At 35.2% G+C, this 17,485-nt stretch overlaps 1 protein-coding gene across 1 annotated transcript in view; it reads left to right on the plus strand.

The window, feature by feature from the left end:
- Positions 1–17,485, plus strand: part of CNTN5 (contactin 5) — a 541,975-nt gene that overhangs the window by 224,361 nt on the left and 300,129 nt on the right. Inside the window, exons 7-9 of the mRNA XM_027849527.1 lie at positions 2,023–2,159; positions 6,847–6,976; positions 8,616–8,766. Coding sequence (XP_027705328.1) covers positions 2,023–2,159; positions 6,847–6,976; positions 8,616–8,766 — 418 coding nt within the window. The remainder of the gene's footprint in view (positions 1–2,022; positions 2,160–6,846; positions 6,977–8,615; positions 8,767–17,485) is intronic.

Consider the following 17,485-nt stretch of genomic DNA (forward strand, 5'->3'; position numbering starts at 1 on the left):
CCCTCTAGGCTCTCAAGTGTGGCCTTTTGACTGAACTGTGAAGTTTGGAGTCAGTCAAAGGGCTGAACTTGAGGACCTAGTGGCCCCCAACCCTAGTTTAAGGTGGGTATGTCTTAGGTGTGGCTCTTCCCTCTGTTGGTATGAGCTCCAACCTATCTGTGCCTCCTTATGTTGTAAAAAATTTATCAATGCGATTTCATAGATACTTCATGAGAGACCTACTCTCAAGCCTGCTGAGGGTCTTTTTACATTTCATTGTCTGTTGTTGTTTGTCCAGGCCTATGATTTCACTGGTCTGAAATCACCCAGAGATGTTGGGTGAGGAAATCTAAATACTAAAATATTAGAACTAATATTTCTAATAATAAAAATGAGAGAAATAGAAAGCAGATCTGCAAATACTTTGCAATTTACATCTGTAGAGAAGTGTCTGTAGCACTGAGAGATTAAGAGACTTGCCCAGGGTCATAAAGGCAGTGTCAGAAACCAAGTACTCTTGACTCAGAGATTGGTCTTCTATCCACTATGCCATATTACCTCTCTTATCTTAAATGATGATGGGGTGGGAAAGGTTGTAGCCAGACTTTGGAATGGAGTTTATATGTGTATTCTGTTCACCATTCTCCATGAGATATGATTATAAATCAATCATCCCAATTTCTGTCTTGCCCATTTTATTCCCAAAGCCATCCCATTCAACTGACTGTTTCCTCCACTCACAAGGTCTGTGTCCCTCATCCAGGCATGGAAATCACTACTCAGTTACTACATGTAATCTCATCATCAACACCCCTGCTCTTCCATTGCTAGGATGATCTGGGTATTTTGGTAATACCTTAAGTACATTAAAAGCTTATGTAGGCCCTTTTCTTCTGTTCAAATTTTATCCTAAATTTTAAATAATTTAAGAGGGAAGGTCCTTAGTAGATAACTGAAATGGACCTAATTTTGGCATTAGAAGCTCAGAATAACAGGAAGGTTGCTACAAAAGTCACTCATTATAAATATCCCTTTTATAATTAACATTCCAACTGTTTTATTTAAACAGTACACATTGTTACACCTATTTAGTGGGTGTGTTTGCTGTTTTGTCAGTTCATTCTGGTAAGATATTTTAACCTTTATCTTTCTTATAAATCTCTTACAATTATAACTATTTATTTTCAGTTATAAGAGAAGTTTAAAACTGTTATAACTGTTGCATGTTTTGAAGGGTAAAAAGTGCTATCCCATGAAGATTGACTCTTGGGGAAAATATATTGAGTTGATAGGACTATGAGCCAACTAGGAGACCAAAAATTCAGTGGGATGAAGATGTATAAAGCTATTCAATCAGAATTGCAGTGGTAATCTACTGCAGCATATTAAATGTTACTCTCACTGAAAAAGAAAAGAAAGAAAAGAGTGTCAAAGTATCTTTTTAAATATACAAAAGAGAACAGGATTCTCAGAGTGATACACAGATAAACAGGCTAGCTTTGAAACTAATATGTCGGATGTATTATACACTAAAATATACAAACTGTACCTAGTGATAGTATTACATATAACTCTTTTTCTATTCTTTGTACATGAAAATAGTCATGTTTCTTGGTGGTTGTCAAATTCAAAATAACAAAAATAACCTTTTTAACCATTACCCCAAACCCTCAAGGGTTAATGATCATCTTTATGTACAAAACTTACCACCAATTAATGGCTAAAAATTGAGTCAAATGCTTTTAAGTAGGCTAACAAAACAAGACCATCTGTTGGAATTAAGGAGGTGTATTTTTAAGCAGTGTTGTTTATCCACCATAGTGTCACTTTATCTGTACATTTTGCATTCTGTATGTAATGCAACATTTTTAGTCTTGATTCTCACTTTTTCATAAGTGTGTCTTCCCAGCACCTATAGTTATTAATGAAATTCATATGAATTAATGAGGAAAAGATGCTGAATATTCAATTAGGTGCATTTTGAATTGACTAAATATTGCCTGGGTGTTGAAATAACCACTTTTTTTGATATTTCATTTGCAGACTACCCACATTGGGTAGAGAAGCTGAATGATACTCATTTAGACAGTGGCAGCCCTCTCAGATGGGAATGTAAAGCCACTGGAAAGCCCAGACCCACCTACCGTTGGTTGAAAAATGGAGTCCCTCTCTTGGCTCAGGTAATGTATGGAGTGAGGCAATAACTGCTCTGACATAATGTTTTTGTCCAGGATTTAATAAAGGAAAAACTAGTCCTCTCTTCTTTTTGTTGAGGTTGTTCATTTTGAAATTACGTGAGAGTAAAAGTTGATTTTTCTGTGTGCCTTTAAATGGTGATGGGCAGGGAAAATGAAAGGTCAATTCATGCCTGTAGCCTAATGTTATCATTGTTACTCATATCTTTCTGTAGCTTTTGATCACTAGTGTAGCATGGATGCTCTGGCCCCACCCTCTCAGAGTCAGGCCTTGTACATTTTTAACCCATCTCTGGTCTGCTGATGAGGTTGAGATTTTATTTTCTCCACAGATATCTTAAGCCACCACCTACCATGTTACCTCCAAATTTAGAGGTCCAGTGAGAAGAACCTCAGTTCCATTTAGTCACTTTAACATTAAATTAATTTTTACTAAATAATATTTTCTTCCAGGATAAAAGAAGAATAACCATACAGACATTTCCTCCCAACATCTTGGGTCATAATCTTTTTATGACCTCAGCTGGAGGGAAGAAGAACCAGGCTCATAGCTTAGCTCAGTTCCCATTTAGTATTAGTCCTAACAAGCTCAAGTCCAAAGCCCAGATTGAGTAATGCCTCCTACCCTGCTCTTGGAGCTTCTTTGCTGGGCTTACTACAACAACCAGACTGGAGTAATTGGTCAGATTGGACACTCCAGTTACTATTCCTAGAACAGAAAAGAATGAAGGAAGAGGCCCAAAGCTATGATTCTGGGAGCCATATGATCTGATGGAAGTAGGAGAGAAGGAGGCCCACAGACTCTCTCCCTTACCACATGATGTCACTGGCTGTGAGTGAAGGATTCCCTTATCTTCAGAATGAATGTGGTAAAAAGCCAGAACAGTGTTTAGTCAGGCAATTTCAAAGATGTAGACAATTCTGGCTACATAGCCAATGGAAGAAGGCTGCTCTCAACCATATGGTAAACCAACATAGACTATCTGTACATTCATCACTTCTATAGTCTTCCAGAAGCAGGCTCCCCACCATTTTCCACATGTGTGAAACCATCTTAGGTGGTCTAGGTGTGCACTAAGCCCCGATCATACCATACATATTTTGCTTCTTAAAGTAATGTGATTACTTGCCACTGCTATTTACTTGAAAAATTCATTAGGAAACAAAAATGATTTTTATAAGATTTTAGCTCTAAAAATGGACATTGAAGATTATGTAAACCAGCTCTCTTTATTTAACGGCTGAGATTTTTAAATGCATTGTCCAAAGTTTCAGAGTTGACAGTCAGAACTGAGACTAAAATTTGGGTTTCCTGATTCCCATTCTAGAGCTCTTTCTGCTAGGCCACTTTATATTTTGCACCTTTCTTTTTAAACAATTCCATTTATCTCTAGTTAACTAGAGATATTGATAAATTTGTTAACTAGCTTTGGTTTTTAGGATTTTTTTCATTTTTTTTTTGTATTTGGCTCATAGGGTTATAGATGTAGAGTTAGAAGGAACCTTAGAAGCCAATAAGTCTTAAACTGTCACTTCATAGATTAAAAAAAAAAACTGAGGACCAGAAAGGTTAAGTAATTTGCTTAAGGTGACATGAAAGTGTCTGAGTTAGAATGTGAACCTAGGATTTCCAGCCCTCTATTAACTTGTGTTTTATTTTTTGTGGGGGCTATTCACCCAGTCCCAGCCACCACAGTCCCAAAACCAGTTGGGTCATTCTTTATGTAATTGCTATGGTAAAACAAGAAAAATAAAATTGAAACAAGAATCTAAGTTGAGATATTGACTGTTGTGTGATTAGAGCAACTATGCCAAGAATACTAAGGCACTTGAGAAGTGACTGTTCTAATACCAAAGAAAGTATTCAAATAAAATAACTAAGTGGTTTGGTGGGTGGAGAGCTACACCTGGTGTCAGAAAGACCTGAGGTCAAATCTAACCCCAGATATTTACTAACTGTGTGACCCTAAACAAGTCATTTAATTTATATCTGCCTCAGTTTCCTCATCTTTAAAATGGTAATAATGATAATAGCACCTACCTTCCCAGCGTTGTTGTGAGAATCAAATAAGATAGTATTACTGCAAGGCTTTGCAGACTTTAAAATACTACATAAATACTAGCCATTGTTGTTGTTGTTGTTTTTATAAAATACATAATTTTTAAACTTTTATTATTTTTTTTAATACTTTAAATTCCAAACTGCCCACCTCTCTAATTGCTCACTTCACACTAATCAAGGTCACCATTTCACACACACACACACACACACTTAAAACCATATGTAGCATACTTCTATTTATCAGTTCTTTCTTGGGAGGTAGATAGCATATTTCTTCATAGGTCTTTTGTAGTTGGTTTGATATTACTCAGAATAGCTTAGCTGTTCACAGTTGTTCTTCAAACAATATTGCTGTTAGTATATCCAACATTCTCTTGGTTCTGCTCATTTCACTCTTCATTATTTCATGCAAGGCTTTCCATGTTTTTCTAAGATAACTGAACTCATCATTTCTTACAGGAGTAGAATTCCATCACAATTGTAACCACAGATTGTTTAAACATTCCCCAATTGATGGGCATCTCTTCAATTTCCATTTCCTCACCAATACAAAGAGAGTTCCTATAAATATTTTAGAATACATAGGTTCTTTTCCTTTTCCTCCTGATCACCTTGGGAAACAGACCTAATAGTGATTTCACTGGATCAAAGGGTATACACAGTTTTATAACTCTTTGGGCATAATTCCAGATTGTTCTCCAAAATGGTTGGATCAGTTCACAGTTCCACAGTTCCAAAGTGTATTTGTGTACCAATTTTTCCATATCCCCATCAACATTTGTCATTTTCCACTTCTATCATTTTAGTCAATCTGATATGTGTGAAATGATATCTCAAAGTTGTTTTAATTTGCAATTCTCTAATCAATAATGATTTAGAGCATTTTTCAAAAATATGTATATATGTAGAAATATGTATATATATGTGTGTGTATGTGTGTATAAATGTGTGTGTATATATATATATACATTATATATATCTATATGTATCTTTGATTTCTTCATCCAAAAACTGCATATTTATGTCCTTTGACCATTTATTAATTGGAGAAGGACTCATATTCTTACAAATTTGACACAGTTCTCTATATATTTCACATGAGACTTTTTATCCAAGAAACTCTTTATAATTTTTCCCCAATTTAATGCATAATTAATGGAGCTTATTACAGTGATGGAAATATCTGAGATTTTGTCTATAGCTCACCAAAACTACTGAGCAGAACCAGGAAAACATTGTACACAGTAACAGCAACATTGTGCAATGATCAATATATATTTTCCCACTTAATAGTATTTTTTCCAATTACATGTAAAGATTGTTTTTAATATTCACTTTCATAAGATTTTGATTTCCAAATTTTTTCCTCTCTCCTTTCCCCACCTCTTCCCCAATACAGAAAGCAATCTGATCTAGGTTATACATGTACAATTATACTGAATGTATTTCCACCTTAGTCATGTTATAAAAGAAGAATCAGAACAAAAGGGAAAAAACACAAGAAAGAAAAAACAAAAAACAAAATAAAGTGAAAATGTATGCTTACATCTGCATTCTGACTCCATAGTTCTTTCTGGGTGTGGATAGCATTTTCCATCACAAGTCTTTTGGAATTGTCTTGGAACATCGGATAGCTGAGAAGCACTAAGTCTATCATAGTTGATTATTGCACAATGTTGCTATTACTGTGGACAATGTTCTCCTGGTTCTCACTTCACTCAGCATCAGTTCATGCAAGTCTTTCCAGGATTTTGTGGAATCTGCCTACTCATCATTTCTTATAGCACAATAGTATTCCATTACATTCATATATCACAGCTTATTCAACCATTCCCCAATTGATGGGCATCCCTTCAATTTCCAATTCTTTGCCACCACAAAAAGAGCTGCTATAAATATTTTTGTACCTGTGGGTCCTTTTCCCCTTTTTTATGATCTTTTTGTGATACAGACCTGGTAGTGGTATTGCTGGATCAAAGGGTATGTACAATTTTATAACCCTTTGGGCACAGTTCCAAATTGCTCTCCAGAATGGTTGGATCAGTGAACTAATATATTTTTAAACAACAGTGATAGATTGAATTAAACTGTAGTTATTTAGTTTTGTGGGGAAAATCAATCCCAAGATTTTATTTAGATTACCAAAAGTTTCCCCACAATTTTAATCTCATTACTGGGATTGTAAAGCATAAACTCCATATGTGTCCTGACCACTGATATTCCATTGAAGATTATGTGCAAATAAACACACAAATACACACTTTGTTTCTTTTTCCCTCACATGTTTCACATAGCCACCAAACAACATAATAAAGGCAACTTGGTTTGGCAAGTCAATGTTACAAACTCTGAATAAATTAAACAAATAAGATGAAGGAGAAAAAATGTTTTTTTTTTTCTAGCTAAGCAGTTATTGTTCATTACCATAGAGGGGAAATCCTATATGAAAAAAAATTGGATAAATAGCAAAATAAATTTTATTGAAATGCAAAATTGTGCTTTAACCACATTGATTTTAATGGGTTTAGTTCATAGTTCTAACTAAGCACCCAGAAATTCTACATCCTCTATTTGCTTTGTAGAATGATATTATTTCTAATTCCATTACAGAGCAGGGTTGAGATGGTTAATGGTGTATTGATGATCCACAATGTGAATCAGTCGGATGCTGGAATGTATCAGTGTTTGGCAGAAAACAAATATGGATCCATTTATGCCAGTGCCGAGTTGAAGGTTTTAGGTAAGCGATTTGAAAGCAAAAAGCTACAAAAAGGCTGCTTCCTTCCTTTATTCAATTATCATTTGAAACCTTGAATATTTAATTTTTTCCTATGTTTTTTTTTCCTAAAGCTTTTCAGTTTTTGGTCTTTTTTAAAGTTTATGGACATTTTGCTCCACAAGAGCCTTACTGGGTCACAAATATAACTTTGGGGGCCATTGTTCCACCATCAGGAGAAAAAAAAACACTCGTTGCTTTTTTCAAGTTGGTGCTCCATGCCTTGTATTGGTATACTTAAGTATAAAAAGATTATATTTATTGCTATGCCTAATCTCCCACATGTAATGGTCTGATTCATGTTTGTTGCTAAAAGTCTAATACACTATGTCTTGTAGAAAAATGCCTTTCAGTTTCTTTTTAAGATTCAACAGAATGGTGCTAGAATCTAAAGGAAAACAACATTGAGATGAATAAAGTAGTCAGGTCACTATAAACAACTCCCCTTCCCAGCTCAGGAAGATTAATATCATTTCATATGAAGTCTATTTTTTATATGTAAATAATATATTTATCACTTAAAGAACATTCAATTCTATTTAACTTTAATGGCTTAAGCTAAGACCCTGCTAAAGCAAAAGATGTCTGATCTCCTCTGCATAGAGAGCAAAACACAAATTCCAAACCCTCAACCCCAAACCTCACAAACATACATAAACTCAAAGGAAGCTCTCTCTGGGTATTTATAGGAGCTCAGTCCAGTGCCATTAGGCTGAAAAATAAGATTCAAAGTACTCCTGACAAGAGAAAAGGACATGTTTGTTTATCAGTCTCAGACTTAATACTCATGACTTTCTTGGCAATTGCACATATTCTGGGAGGGGGGTTGTTACTCACTTCATTTCCCTTCCCCAAAGCAAGCTCAGGGTTGCCATTTTTTAGTCCCATAACAGTGAAAGCTTTGGGGGAAGAAGGGCTGCCTCTAGTTGTGTGTGACTCATTGTTGGAAGATTCCATTTTGAGATGGCAAAAATCTCTTTATTGTCTATGAAGCTAGAGGAAGTGATGACTGGAATATACAGAAGGGAACAGTCGGCCTCCTCACTCTCTTCCTTTTTATCTGCAAATCATGTTGGCACATGCGCTTGATTTAGCTTACATGTTCGAAAAGCCACATGGAGAATAGAGTGGGGAGTAGAGCCAGCTGCCCTTCCCCGGTCAGACTCATAGGAAGCTGTTGGGAATAGTGTTAACTTGAATTTCAATTCAGAGCATGCTCCACTGGGAGCTGGAGAGGATGACTATCCCTCCATCTACTTGTCTGCAAGTTATTTTATAGAAAAACACCTTTTGCTAGTGATTGTAATTTTACTTTTATATCAGTAGTGAGTTAACTGAATGATCTAATAGGTTGCCAAATATAGCAAGTAATATGACCTTCTGCAAGGGATAAGTAGCAAGGCTTTTCTTAAATGACAAGTTAATTAAATTCTAGTCTTTGCATTTAAACTTGAAGTTAAGCTAAGGTTCATTTTATTTGTATTATAATTTTGTTCCAAAGAGAAATTGCAAAATCCTGAGGAATGATTGGTTAAAATTCATTGTCGTGAACATCCATGACTGTTTCTCTCAAAAATAAATACATTTCTTTTTTTTTAAACAGCCTCAGCTCCCATATTTGCACTTAATCAACTGAAGAAAACAATAGTAATTACCAAAGGCCAAGAAGTTCTCATAGAGTGCAAACCTCAAGGTTCTCCAAAACCAACAATTTCCTGGAAGAAGGGAGACAAAGCAATAAGAGAGAGCAAGAGGTCAGAAGTCTGTTTAATAATTTAATCACTATATTATCAGTTTTGTGTTTTTATACAAGTGACTCACACCTAGGTATAGGACAGAATACTTCGGTGAATGCATGATAAAAGGATTGATAAGTTGGCTTGAATAAGGACATTTCTAAATGGTGACTGTATTAGAAACAAAAGTTCTAATTCAATCCAATCAGTCTCCTTCATCTGTACGGGGCAGTTGCAGCCCAAACTGAAGGTGTCAGTGAGTCACAATAGTGCATACCTGCTGTTTTAAGGCAATGTGTTATATTTGCACTGGAATACTATTTGGTGACATTCATGGGATGATGAAAGTTCCAGTTCAGACCAGAAAGGCATTATAGAGATTGGAAATGCAGTTCATTTTTACTTGCACACTATAGAAATAGAATTACTTTTCCCCAATAGGTATGATCAAACTACATCTGTGGAAGTGAGCTCATTTCTTGAGCTGAATTAATGTAAATTTTTTTAGAGGTGAATAATATTTCCTGTTTAATGAAAATAAATCATTTGTAATAATTGTATTAGCATTTGTTTTAGGAAATTGAAAATATTTACTGCAGTATTAAAGTACATATGCTTTATCTATACAAGTCATCTCTTTAGAATTGATATTACTTGCTTTTATATTTGGGAGTGAGAATAAGTGATGTTCTTTTTGTTTCACTCCACCATAAAGTGTAGCTCAGGAACTGTTTGGAAATTTATGGCAGCTTATTAAAATCGGGCTTTCTGGAAAAGCAGATATTATACAGATTATGTGTGTGTGTTTTGTTTTGTTTTGTTTCTTGTTTTTTGAAGCTAAAATTATCCAAGTATAATCTACTAATTAATGGAAGCCACAAAATATAGAGTTTGTGATCTTTATTCAAAAAATAAAGTAAAAGTGCCACTTTTGCTTGAGTCAGTTTTAATCAAGTCATTGCCATTGCGTAGAACCATTCCAAGAGGTTGAATCCCACATTCTTTCTGTTGCTTTGTCAATGAGTAGGAAAGTTGGATTTAATTCTCCTTAGAGAGGAGAGTTTTTGTGACATCTCATTTGAAGGTGTGATAGAGATAGAACAGAGATTGCACTTCCTCCCTCATCCTATAGGATATTCTCAAATGTTTAAGTTATCCTATTGTTTTCTGAAGTAGTAAAATTCTGAGCTCTAGGTAGGGTGAACTTGGATTGGCATCTGGCAGAGCATATTGAACATATTCAAAGGACTGGGTCATCACTGGCCAGTGCCAACACCTCCCTAGGATATGTGAAACTATCCTTGCCTTTAAACATGTTTGTCGAAAGATTTTGGAGTAGAATTAAAATTGGTTTAGGTTTAAATTAACTTTGGCTATTCTGCTTTCTTCAATATCTCTCCAAAATGGAGTAACTTCATATGCTGAAAGGCAGCTTGTCATTGTGAATAGAGAGCTGGTCTTGAAGTCAGGAGGTCCTGGGTTCAAATCCTGTTTCTGACAGCTACTGAATGTGTGACCAGGACAAGTAACTTTGCAGAGAAAATGCTAATCTAAAATGGTAGAGGGAGTTTTTCATTGGAGTTCCCAACACTTTTGAAATTTTTTAAAAAAACATTTTAAAAAATAGTACACAGCTTTCACATGGGGAAAAAATGTGGTTTGAAGTTGGTCAGGTGTATTGTTTCTCTTTCTCACAGAACATAAGTTACCAGGGATGGCAGACTTAGATAATCTGAGTCCTCAATTTTGTTTTGACTTCAAGATGAAATTTTAGAAAATTTTTATTTTAATTCTTTTTGGGAGCATAAGTTAAGAGAGGAAGAAATATAGGTCTGAAATTTCATCAGGAGAATTCCCTGAGGAAATTCCCTACACAAATGCATAACTACAAATGTAGGGTAATTTATGGCCTTTCTAGATCACTGAAAGGTTTAATTATTTACCCAATATTACATAGTATTTGTCAGCTTTAAAGACTGTTCCTTTATCTGTTCTACCATGCTGCCTCTTTCCTAACAATGCCACAAATATATGTTTGTTTACCATTTTAAACCTGATGTTGGATCTCTGCATATAGTTTTGGTGGTTGTGGCTTCTTTCTTACTGGGCTGAACAGGAATAGGGGAAGGTGTTCTCTGGAGGGATCCCCTTTGCGCTTTTGAGAAAAGTTAGATTTAAATCCTTTGGAAGATCTAGCTGTTTTAGTTGACTGATTCTTAAGAACTCATCTCTGTGAGTGATACATTACTGCACTAAATCAATAGAGTTGTATTAAATTGAGAATATAATTATAGCATTCTGTCAGGACAATACAACAAATTCACAATTCTATGAGCACTATTGAATCAAGTCTGAAAGAGGAAATTTTACTATGCTGTCAGACATAATAGATTTAGTCTCTATTAATAATTGTCACTACAAAGTCAATGTAAATAATGCTGTTCCAAAGATAAGTCTTTCTAATTAGTGTTGAACTGACTTCAGAAAGTCAACATGTTTGAATCAGCTAAAAGTGGATTCTGTGCCAACACAGCAGAATCCCACCATTAAAAGGACCATAGATCTGATATGCTGAAGCCTGTCTGCAAAGTCATTCGAAGTAATGGAGAAATGGTCATCTAATCCTTGTTTCTGCATAATAAAAAATGCCAAGATATTTGGAAATCTCTACATGTTCTCATTGTAGGAAACTACAGTTTATTGCTATAATAAATTCAGTTTTTCTATGTTGTAGAAATTTTCAAACTAAGAATAGGTTATAAGTCATATGTAAACAGATGTTCAGGCTAAAAAAATGGCTAGAGGAATAGAATGGTGTCAGTGTAAATAACTTTAACCTCTAAGGGCGTCATTTTTATCATTTGTAAAATAAAGGGGTTGGCCTGGATGATGTCTAATGTCCCAACTCTACATCTATAATCCTCTCATTTTTATTTGCGTAACTACTAAAAGTGAATATAACCTGATTATGTAGAAATGAAATAATTAATTTTTTCAAGGCTCAGAAAATATCATTTTGCATCCATTTCACACTTGAGGTGAAAGTTCAGGTCAATCCTTATTGTATTCAAATATATACACTACTCTTACAACCTTTATCTATTGGAAAACCAATTTCAAAGGAATTAAGCCCATCCTATATAAGCTGGTTCCAAAAAACAACTATTTTGAGTTAATTTGAAAGAAGAAATTCAAAATCAAATTTAGTTTACCATGTGGGCAAAAGAAATAATTCTATGTAAGGAAAGGAGAGCAATGAAGAAGAAATGCATTATAATAGTAGTATCTAAATATTAAACACATGCCATTATTATCAAAACCAGAAGGAAACACTTTCAGAAAAGATTGCCATAGCTTAAGGCACTAAGCAGTACAATGAAAATTTGAATTGCAGAAAGACATGTAATCTAGTGATTAAGGCACATGACAAAAAAATCAAAAAGCTTTCGATTTTAATTCAAAATCTACAACTTGCCATATTGTGCACTTTTGGACAGTTTATTTAGGTTATGTCTATATAGTACCAAAACATCTGATTCACAGACAAATTTTTTAAATAGTCAGTCAATGGTTCATTTTTTCTATCATTTCCCCTCAAAACTCAATTTTCTGGTTATTTTGGTATTGTGCAACCACAACCTACTTCTTATTTCTGTTTTTCATGTTATGGAAAAACAAACAAACAAACTACACAACAGATTCATTATGAGTGGCCTGTGGCACCATAGCCACCCTTACAGTTCATGTGTAAAACATCTAGACACATGTATGTGAATCTAAGAAATGTAACTGAAGACTACTTTAATAAACCATTTTAAAGAAGTTTAATGTCTCCTCTGCCTTCAGAAGGTCCCTTCCATATGGCTTTTCAGGTTCTTTTAACACTAGTGACTATATTTTATGATACAAATAATAAGCTCAAGGAGCAGTGAGTAGTAAAATGTTTCATAAGCTTTTTTTTCCATTTAAGGGATTTTTTTTTATCTCCTATACACTCACTCAAAGTATTCTGCTCATTAAACTCATATTGGATTTTCACTTCAGCTCATTATTTCCATTACTTGGCCATTAAGTATTGTTAAAATAAAATCATCCAAAAGCACTCCAGCAGTGCACAAATATTGTCTCCATTATTACGTGTTCAGCATCCTGTATTTGTTGTAGACAAAGACAGCCTCCACTAATGTGAAGACTGGAACTGGAGTCAAAGCAGAATTTCTTTTGTTTTCTTTTATTCTACAAATGAGTACTACACCAAGAAAGGAATTGAGCAGTGATGGAAGTTCATTAGAATGTTGTTATGTTCCACATCTGGCTTCAGATTATTTGCATTTATTGAAATCCCAATGTAGTTTAAGCTGCAGTTTTCACTTCTAGGGGTTTTATCAATTAGTGGGATAATGGCCAGTAATTTGAAGGGGGGTCACTGAGAAATCTGGCATTAAGAAATTATCCCATGATGGGGCAGCATTATAACATAATTTTGCTTTGTAGGGGGCATGAATCTAAACAAAGACTAGTGCATCATTCTTTAATGGTTCCCCTCCTCTCCAGGAGAGTTTCAGTATGAGAAAGTTGAAAAGTGGCTTGAGCAGAATTATTTTCAACTTACTCATTTAGCATTCTGAGAAAATTGTACTTGAAGTACCCATCAGTTCACTTTCATTGGGAATTCACGTTGTGGTTTATTAGGCACCGATGATTAAGTTCATACTGACTAACACTGCATATGGAAAAATATATTCTTCATGTGAGCCCAAGAGGACAATGCTGCTAGAAAAAAAGAAGTCATCTTACCTTTTCTGGAGAAGGGAAGGAATTCATGATTATAATTAAAGTCTTGTTTCTGTCCCTCTGTTTTAACTTACATGCTGTGTTTGCTAATGAACAAGCTGTTTTGTTGTTTCCTTTGTGACAATGTCTTTTAAATATTAAAAACATAAAACAATGTAGACCCCAGCTACTCTGAATTTCCTTGGCACTCAGAAACTATACAAAGGAAAAAAGAGAAATAACTAAATATAACTAATGGAATTTCTTCAGTGTCTTCTAAAACTTCTCATACTTGTTAGAAGTTTTTTTTTCTTTTTTGAACTGACTTTTAAATGAAATTATATTCTCTGAGAAAGGAAAAAAATGAAATTTGACTTCTTAAGTTTTCAAATATATTTAATTCCGTTCAACAAGTATATACTGACTACTTACTATGTGTAAGGCATTGTGCTAGATATGAATAGGATAGAAATAATAAATACTTTCAAATTGGTGGATACAACTTAACTTCCTGCTGTTTTTTTACCACTTGTGTTATTTGGTACAAGTTATTCTACTTCTTTAGGCTTCAGTTTCCACATACATAAAATGAGAAAGCTGGAGTGGTTCTTTGATTTTGAAACAGGGGATGATGCTTGACTGCCCTCACTCCACAGTGGTCTTGGTGTGACCCCAAGTGCTGTATTATTAGCCATTCAGAGGGTGGAAACATCAGTATCATCCTCCCCTATCTTTATAGCTAACTATGGGGCTTATCTTTAACAGAATCATACCTATCCTGATTTCCCAGTACTCACTGCTCCACTACCTCCTTCTGCTGTGTAAGAACCCAATCTCTCCCCTTTTTGATCATGGAAATCACCCCCTCACAATCACCACATGAGCACCTACTTGCAATTGTGTAAAGACACTGGGAAAATTCCCACCTTAAGCCAGTATACCTTCTCTTTCCCCCACAGATCACCTCTTAAATGCCTAAGGGGTGGGATCTGTGTTCTCTAGCAGTGACTTGGAATTAAGAACCCCATCTATCCACTTTCTATGTTGAGTAGGAAATCTGTGCATAGGATGAGCCACCATGGATAGGTTGTGTCAGATTCCAGGTTTCATTATACTATATTCTTCTAACCCAAGCCCACCTCTTTTCCCAAATTTCCACATTACTATGGAGGGCACCCCATCCTTACAGTCATCTGTCTCTGAAGCCCCCTCACTATCCTTTACTCCACACTGCCTTATTAATACAGTGGTACTGGGGGTCCATGCTTATTCATTCATTCATCCATTTATCTATCTATTTATTACTGATAGGAGTATAAAATGAAAACATTTTGAAGAGCAGTGGACCAGATAACTTGAAAGATTCCTTTCTAGGTTTTAATCCTATTAACCCTGTCCTTTCAGCATATGTAGTCTAGTAGGAAACATATACACAAGGAGTTTTCAGACATATAAAGGGTTATCATACAAGGAATGGTGACCAGTTGTTTTGCATGTCCACTGAAGGAAAAAAAACAAAAAGAAATAGACCTAATTGAACAAGCATAATGCAGTTCAGACAAAAAGAAGGGACAGAAATCACAAATCTCTAAAGGAAATTTCATTTTCCTTAAATTTTACAAATATATTCTCATGTAGATTGAGTGTATCTTGTCCAGAGAGAGGAAAATGGATGACGATGCCTTTTACAATTATTTTCTTGTCTGTACCTAAAAACATAATAATATGTTTCAGAGAACCATTGGGAATTCTGACCATTATAAGCAAATAATGCTTTGATTGGTGTTGATTTGTTCAACATTGAAAAGTCAGTTCAACAGACATTTTTTGAGAGTCTACTAAACACAAGGCACTGATCTGTATAAGAAAGAGGTTATAGTATATATATAAAGATGAACAAGCAAGAATCTCTGCTTTCAAGGAGCCTACCATCTAGCGGGACGAAAGAAATGCATAGAAAGAAACATAAAATACAAAATAGAATGTGATAAGCGCAGTGTTTAAGGTGCAAGCCAAATATTCTAGGAACAAAGAAGATTGATAGATTACTTCCAATGGGAGAAATCACAGTTCATTTAATAAGTGATGTTTGTATTGGCTCTTGAAAGATAGAGTGGGATTTTGAAAGGTAAAGAGAGAAAGAAGGGCATCCCAGAGATGTGAGGAATAGAAGCTCCAAAGAGCCTAGAATGTTCTTCTTGCTCTACTTGTTAAAATCTTATCCAGTCTTTCAGTCCCATCAGAAATATATTTACTCCATCATCCTATTCTGTCACTGAATGTGTTAGCAATACCTCCTAGACTGGTGTCACCCACGACTTACAGCATTCCCTCTTTGCTTTCATTCAAGGCATGATTATGATGTAATTGTTGAGGTAAACACATGCCAATGAGAGATTCCCTAGAGCACTCCACTAGAAAGTCTTTTCTAGGTTGGTATTTGTCAAGTCATCACTACTCTTTGGGCCTCATCAGTATTATTCTAAAAGTCAGTTCAGAATAAAAATTCAAGCAAATACAAAAATACACTTTGATACCAGGTAAAGGTATAGTTGCCCCTGAAGTTCGTGAAAACAGCAGAGCTAGTTCCTCGATTGTTGTTTTCAGGGGCTCGTGGGCCTTGAAAAGCTGTGGGAACCAATTAGAAGGGGCTAATCTTCTATAACAGGCAGTTAGGTGGCACAGTGGATAGAGTGGTGGGCCTGGAGTCAGAAAGACCTGAGTTCAAATCCAACCTCAGACACTTACCAACTGTGTGACCATGGGCAAGTCACTTAATCCTATTGGCCTCAGTTTTCTAATCTGCAAAATGAGCTGGAGAAGGAAATGGCAAGTACCTTTGGTATCCAGTATCTTTGCTAAGAAAACTCCCAAAAAGGGGGTTATAAAGAGTTGGACACAGATGAAAAACAACCAAATAACAACAACCTTCTAAAATCAAATGTGTATGGATGTGCAGAAAAAAAAAAGAAGAGGTTATGCAGTAAAGAAAATAACAAAAAGTGGGTAACTACCTACATCAATTCAAATACTCAAACAATCCTTCAGTCTTGTTGATGTGAGTGTTTTCTCCAAAAGTACAGGTTGTAACTCATCCATGTCTATCAATGCTTGAGCTCAACGATCTTAGAAAAACATGGATAGACTTATATGAAAATATAAAGACCAAAATGAGCAGAACCAAGAGAATGTTGTGTTCAGTAATAACAATTTTGTTTTAAGAACAATACTACATGACTCTTGTCCAAGTCCCCTGTAAGCTTCCCCTAGTACTGAGGGGAGACGGTTCATTCACAATGCTATTGACCTTTTTCAATTTCTCATCATATTAAGAAGATACCAGTGGGGTACATGAGTTACCTATCAGTTATCTCTTCCTCCTGCCACATGACTAGCTCATTTATTTTTTTTAATCATACATTTATTTGATAACATCTTTTGTTCCAATTCTTCCTCAGAGTTCCTTATTTCTTGTATATGATAGCCTTTTATGCCTTCCATTTTACTCTCAATATGCCTTGGGTGATATTAATTTTTAATTCTTCAGAAAATGTAGTGTTCTTTTACTCACAGTCAATGAAACTGGTTGTACATTGCTATTATAAAGGAGGTTTTTTTGTTTTAGGGAGAAATTTGAGACCATTCAAAGAGATTTGCAATTTCTAAAAGGAAATTCAGCTCACTTTCCTCCAATTATGTCTTTGATCAACTCAATGTCCATTTGCAGTGTCTGTCATATATGGCTGGTGGGGAGGGGGAAATACACATACTGGAGATACACATACAAAATATACAAAATACAATCTGGTCTCAAGGAGCTTACATTCTAATGTAGTAAACAGGTAAATGGATAGGCAGCTTGATTGCAGTGGTTAGAGCACTGGATCTGGAGACAGAAAGAACTAATTTCAAATTTGGTCTCAAATACTAGCTGTGTAACCCTAGGCAAGTCACTAGACCTCTT

Source organism: Vombatus ursinus, unplaced genomic scaffold (genome assembly GCF_900497805.2).
Source record: "Vombatus ursinus unplaced genomic scaffold, bare-nosed wombat genome assembly UNPS02007612.1, whole genome shotgun sequence".
Taxonomy (NCBI): Eukaryota; Metazoa; Chordata; class Mammalia; order Diprotodontia; family Vombatidae; genus Vombatus; species Vombatus ursinus.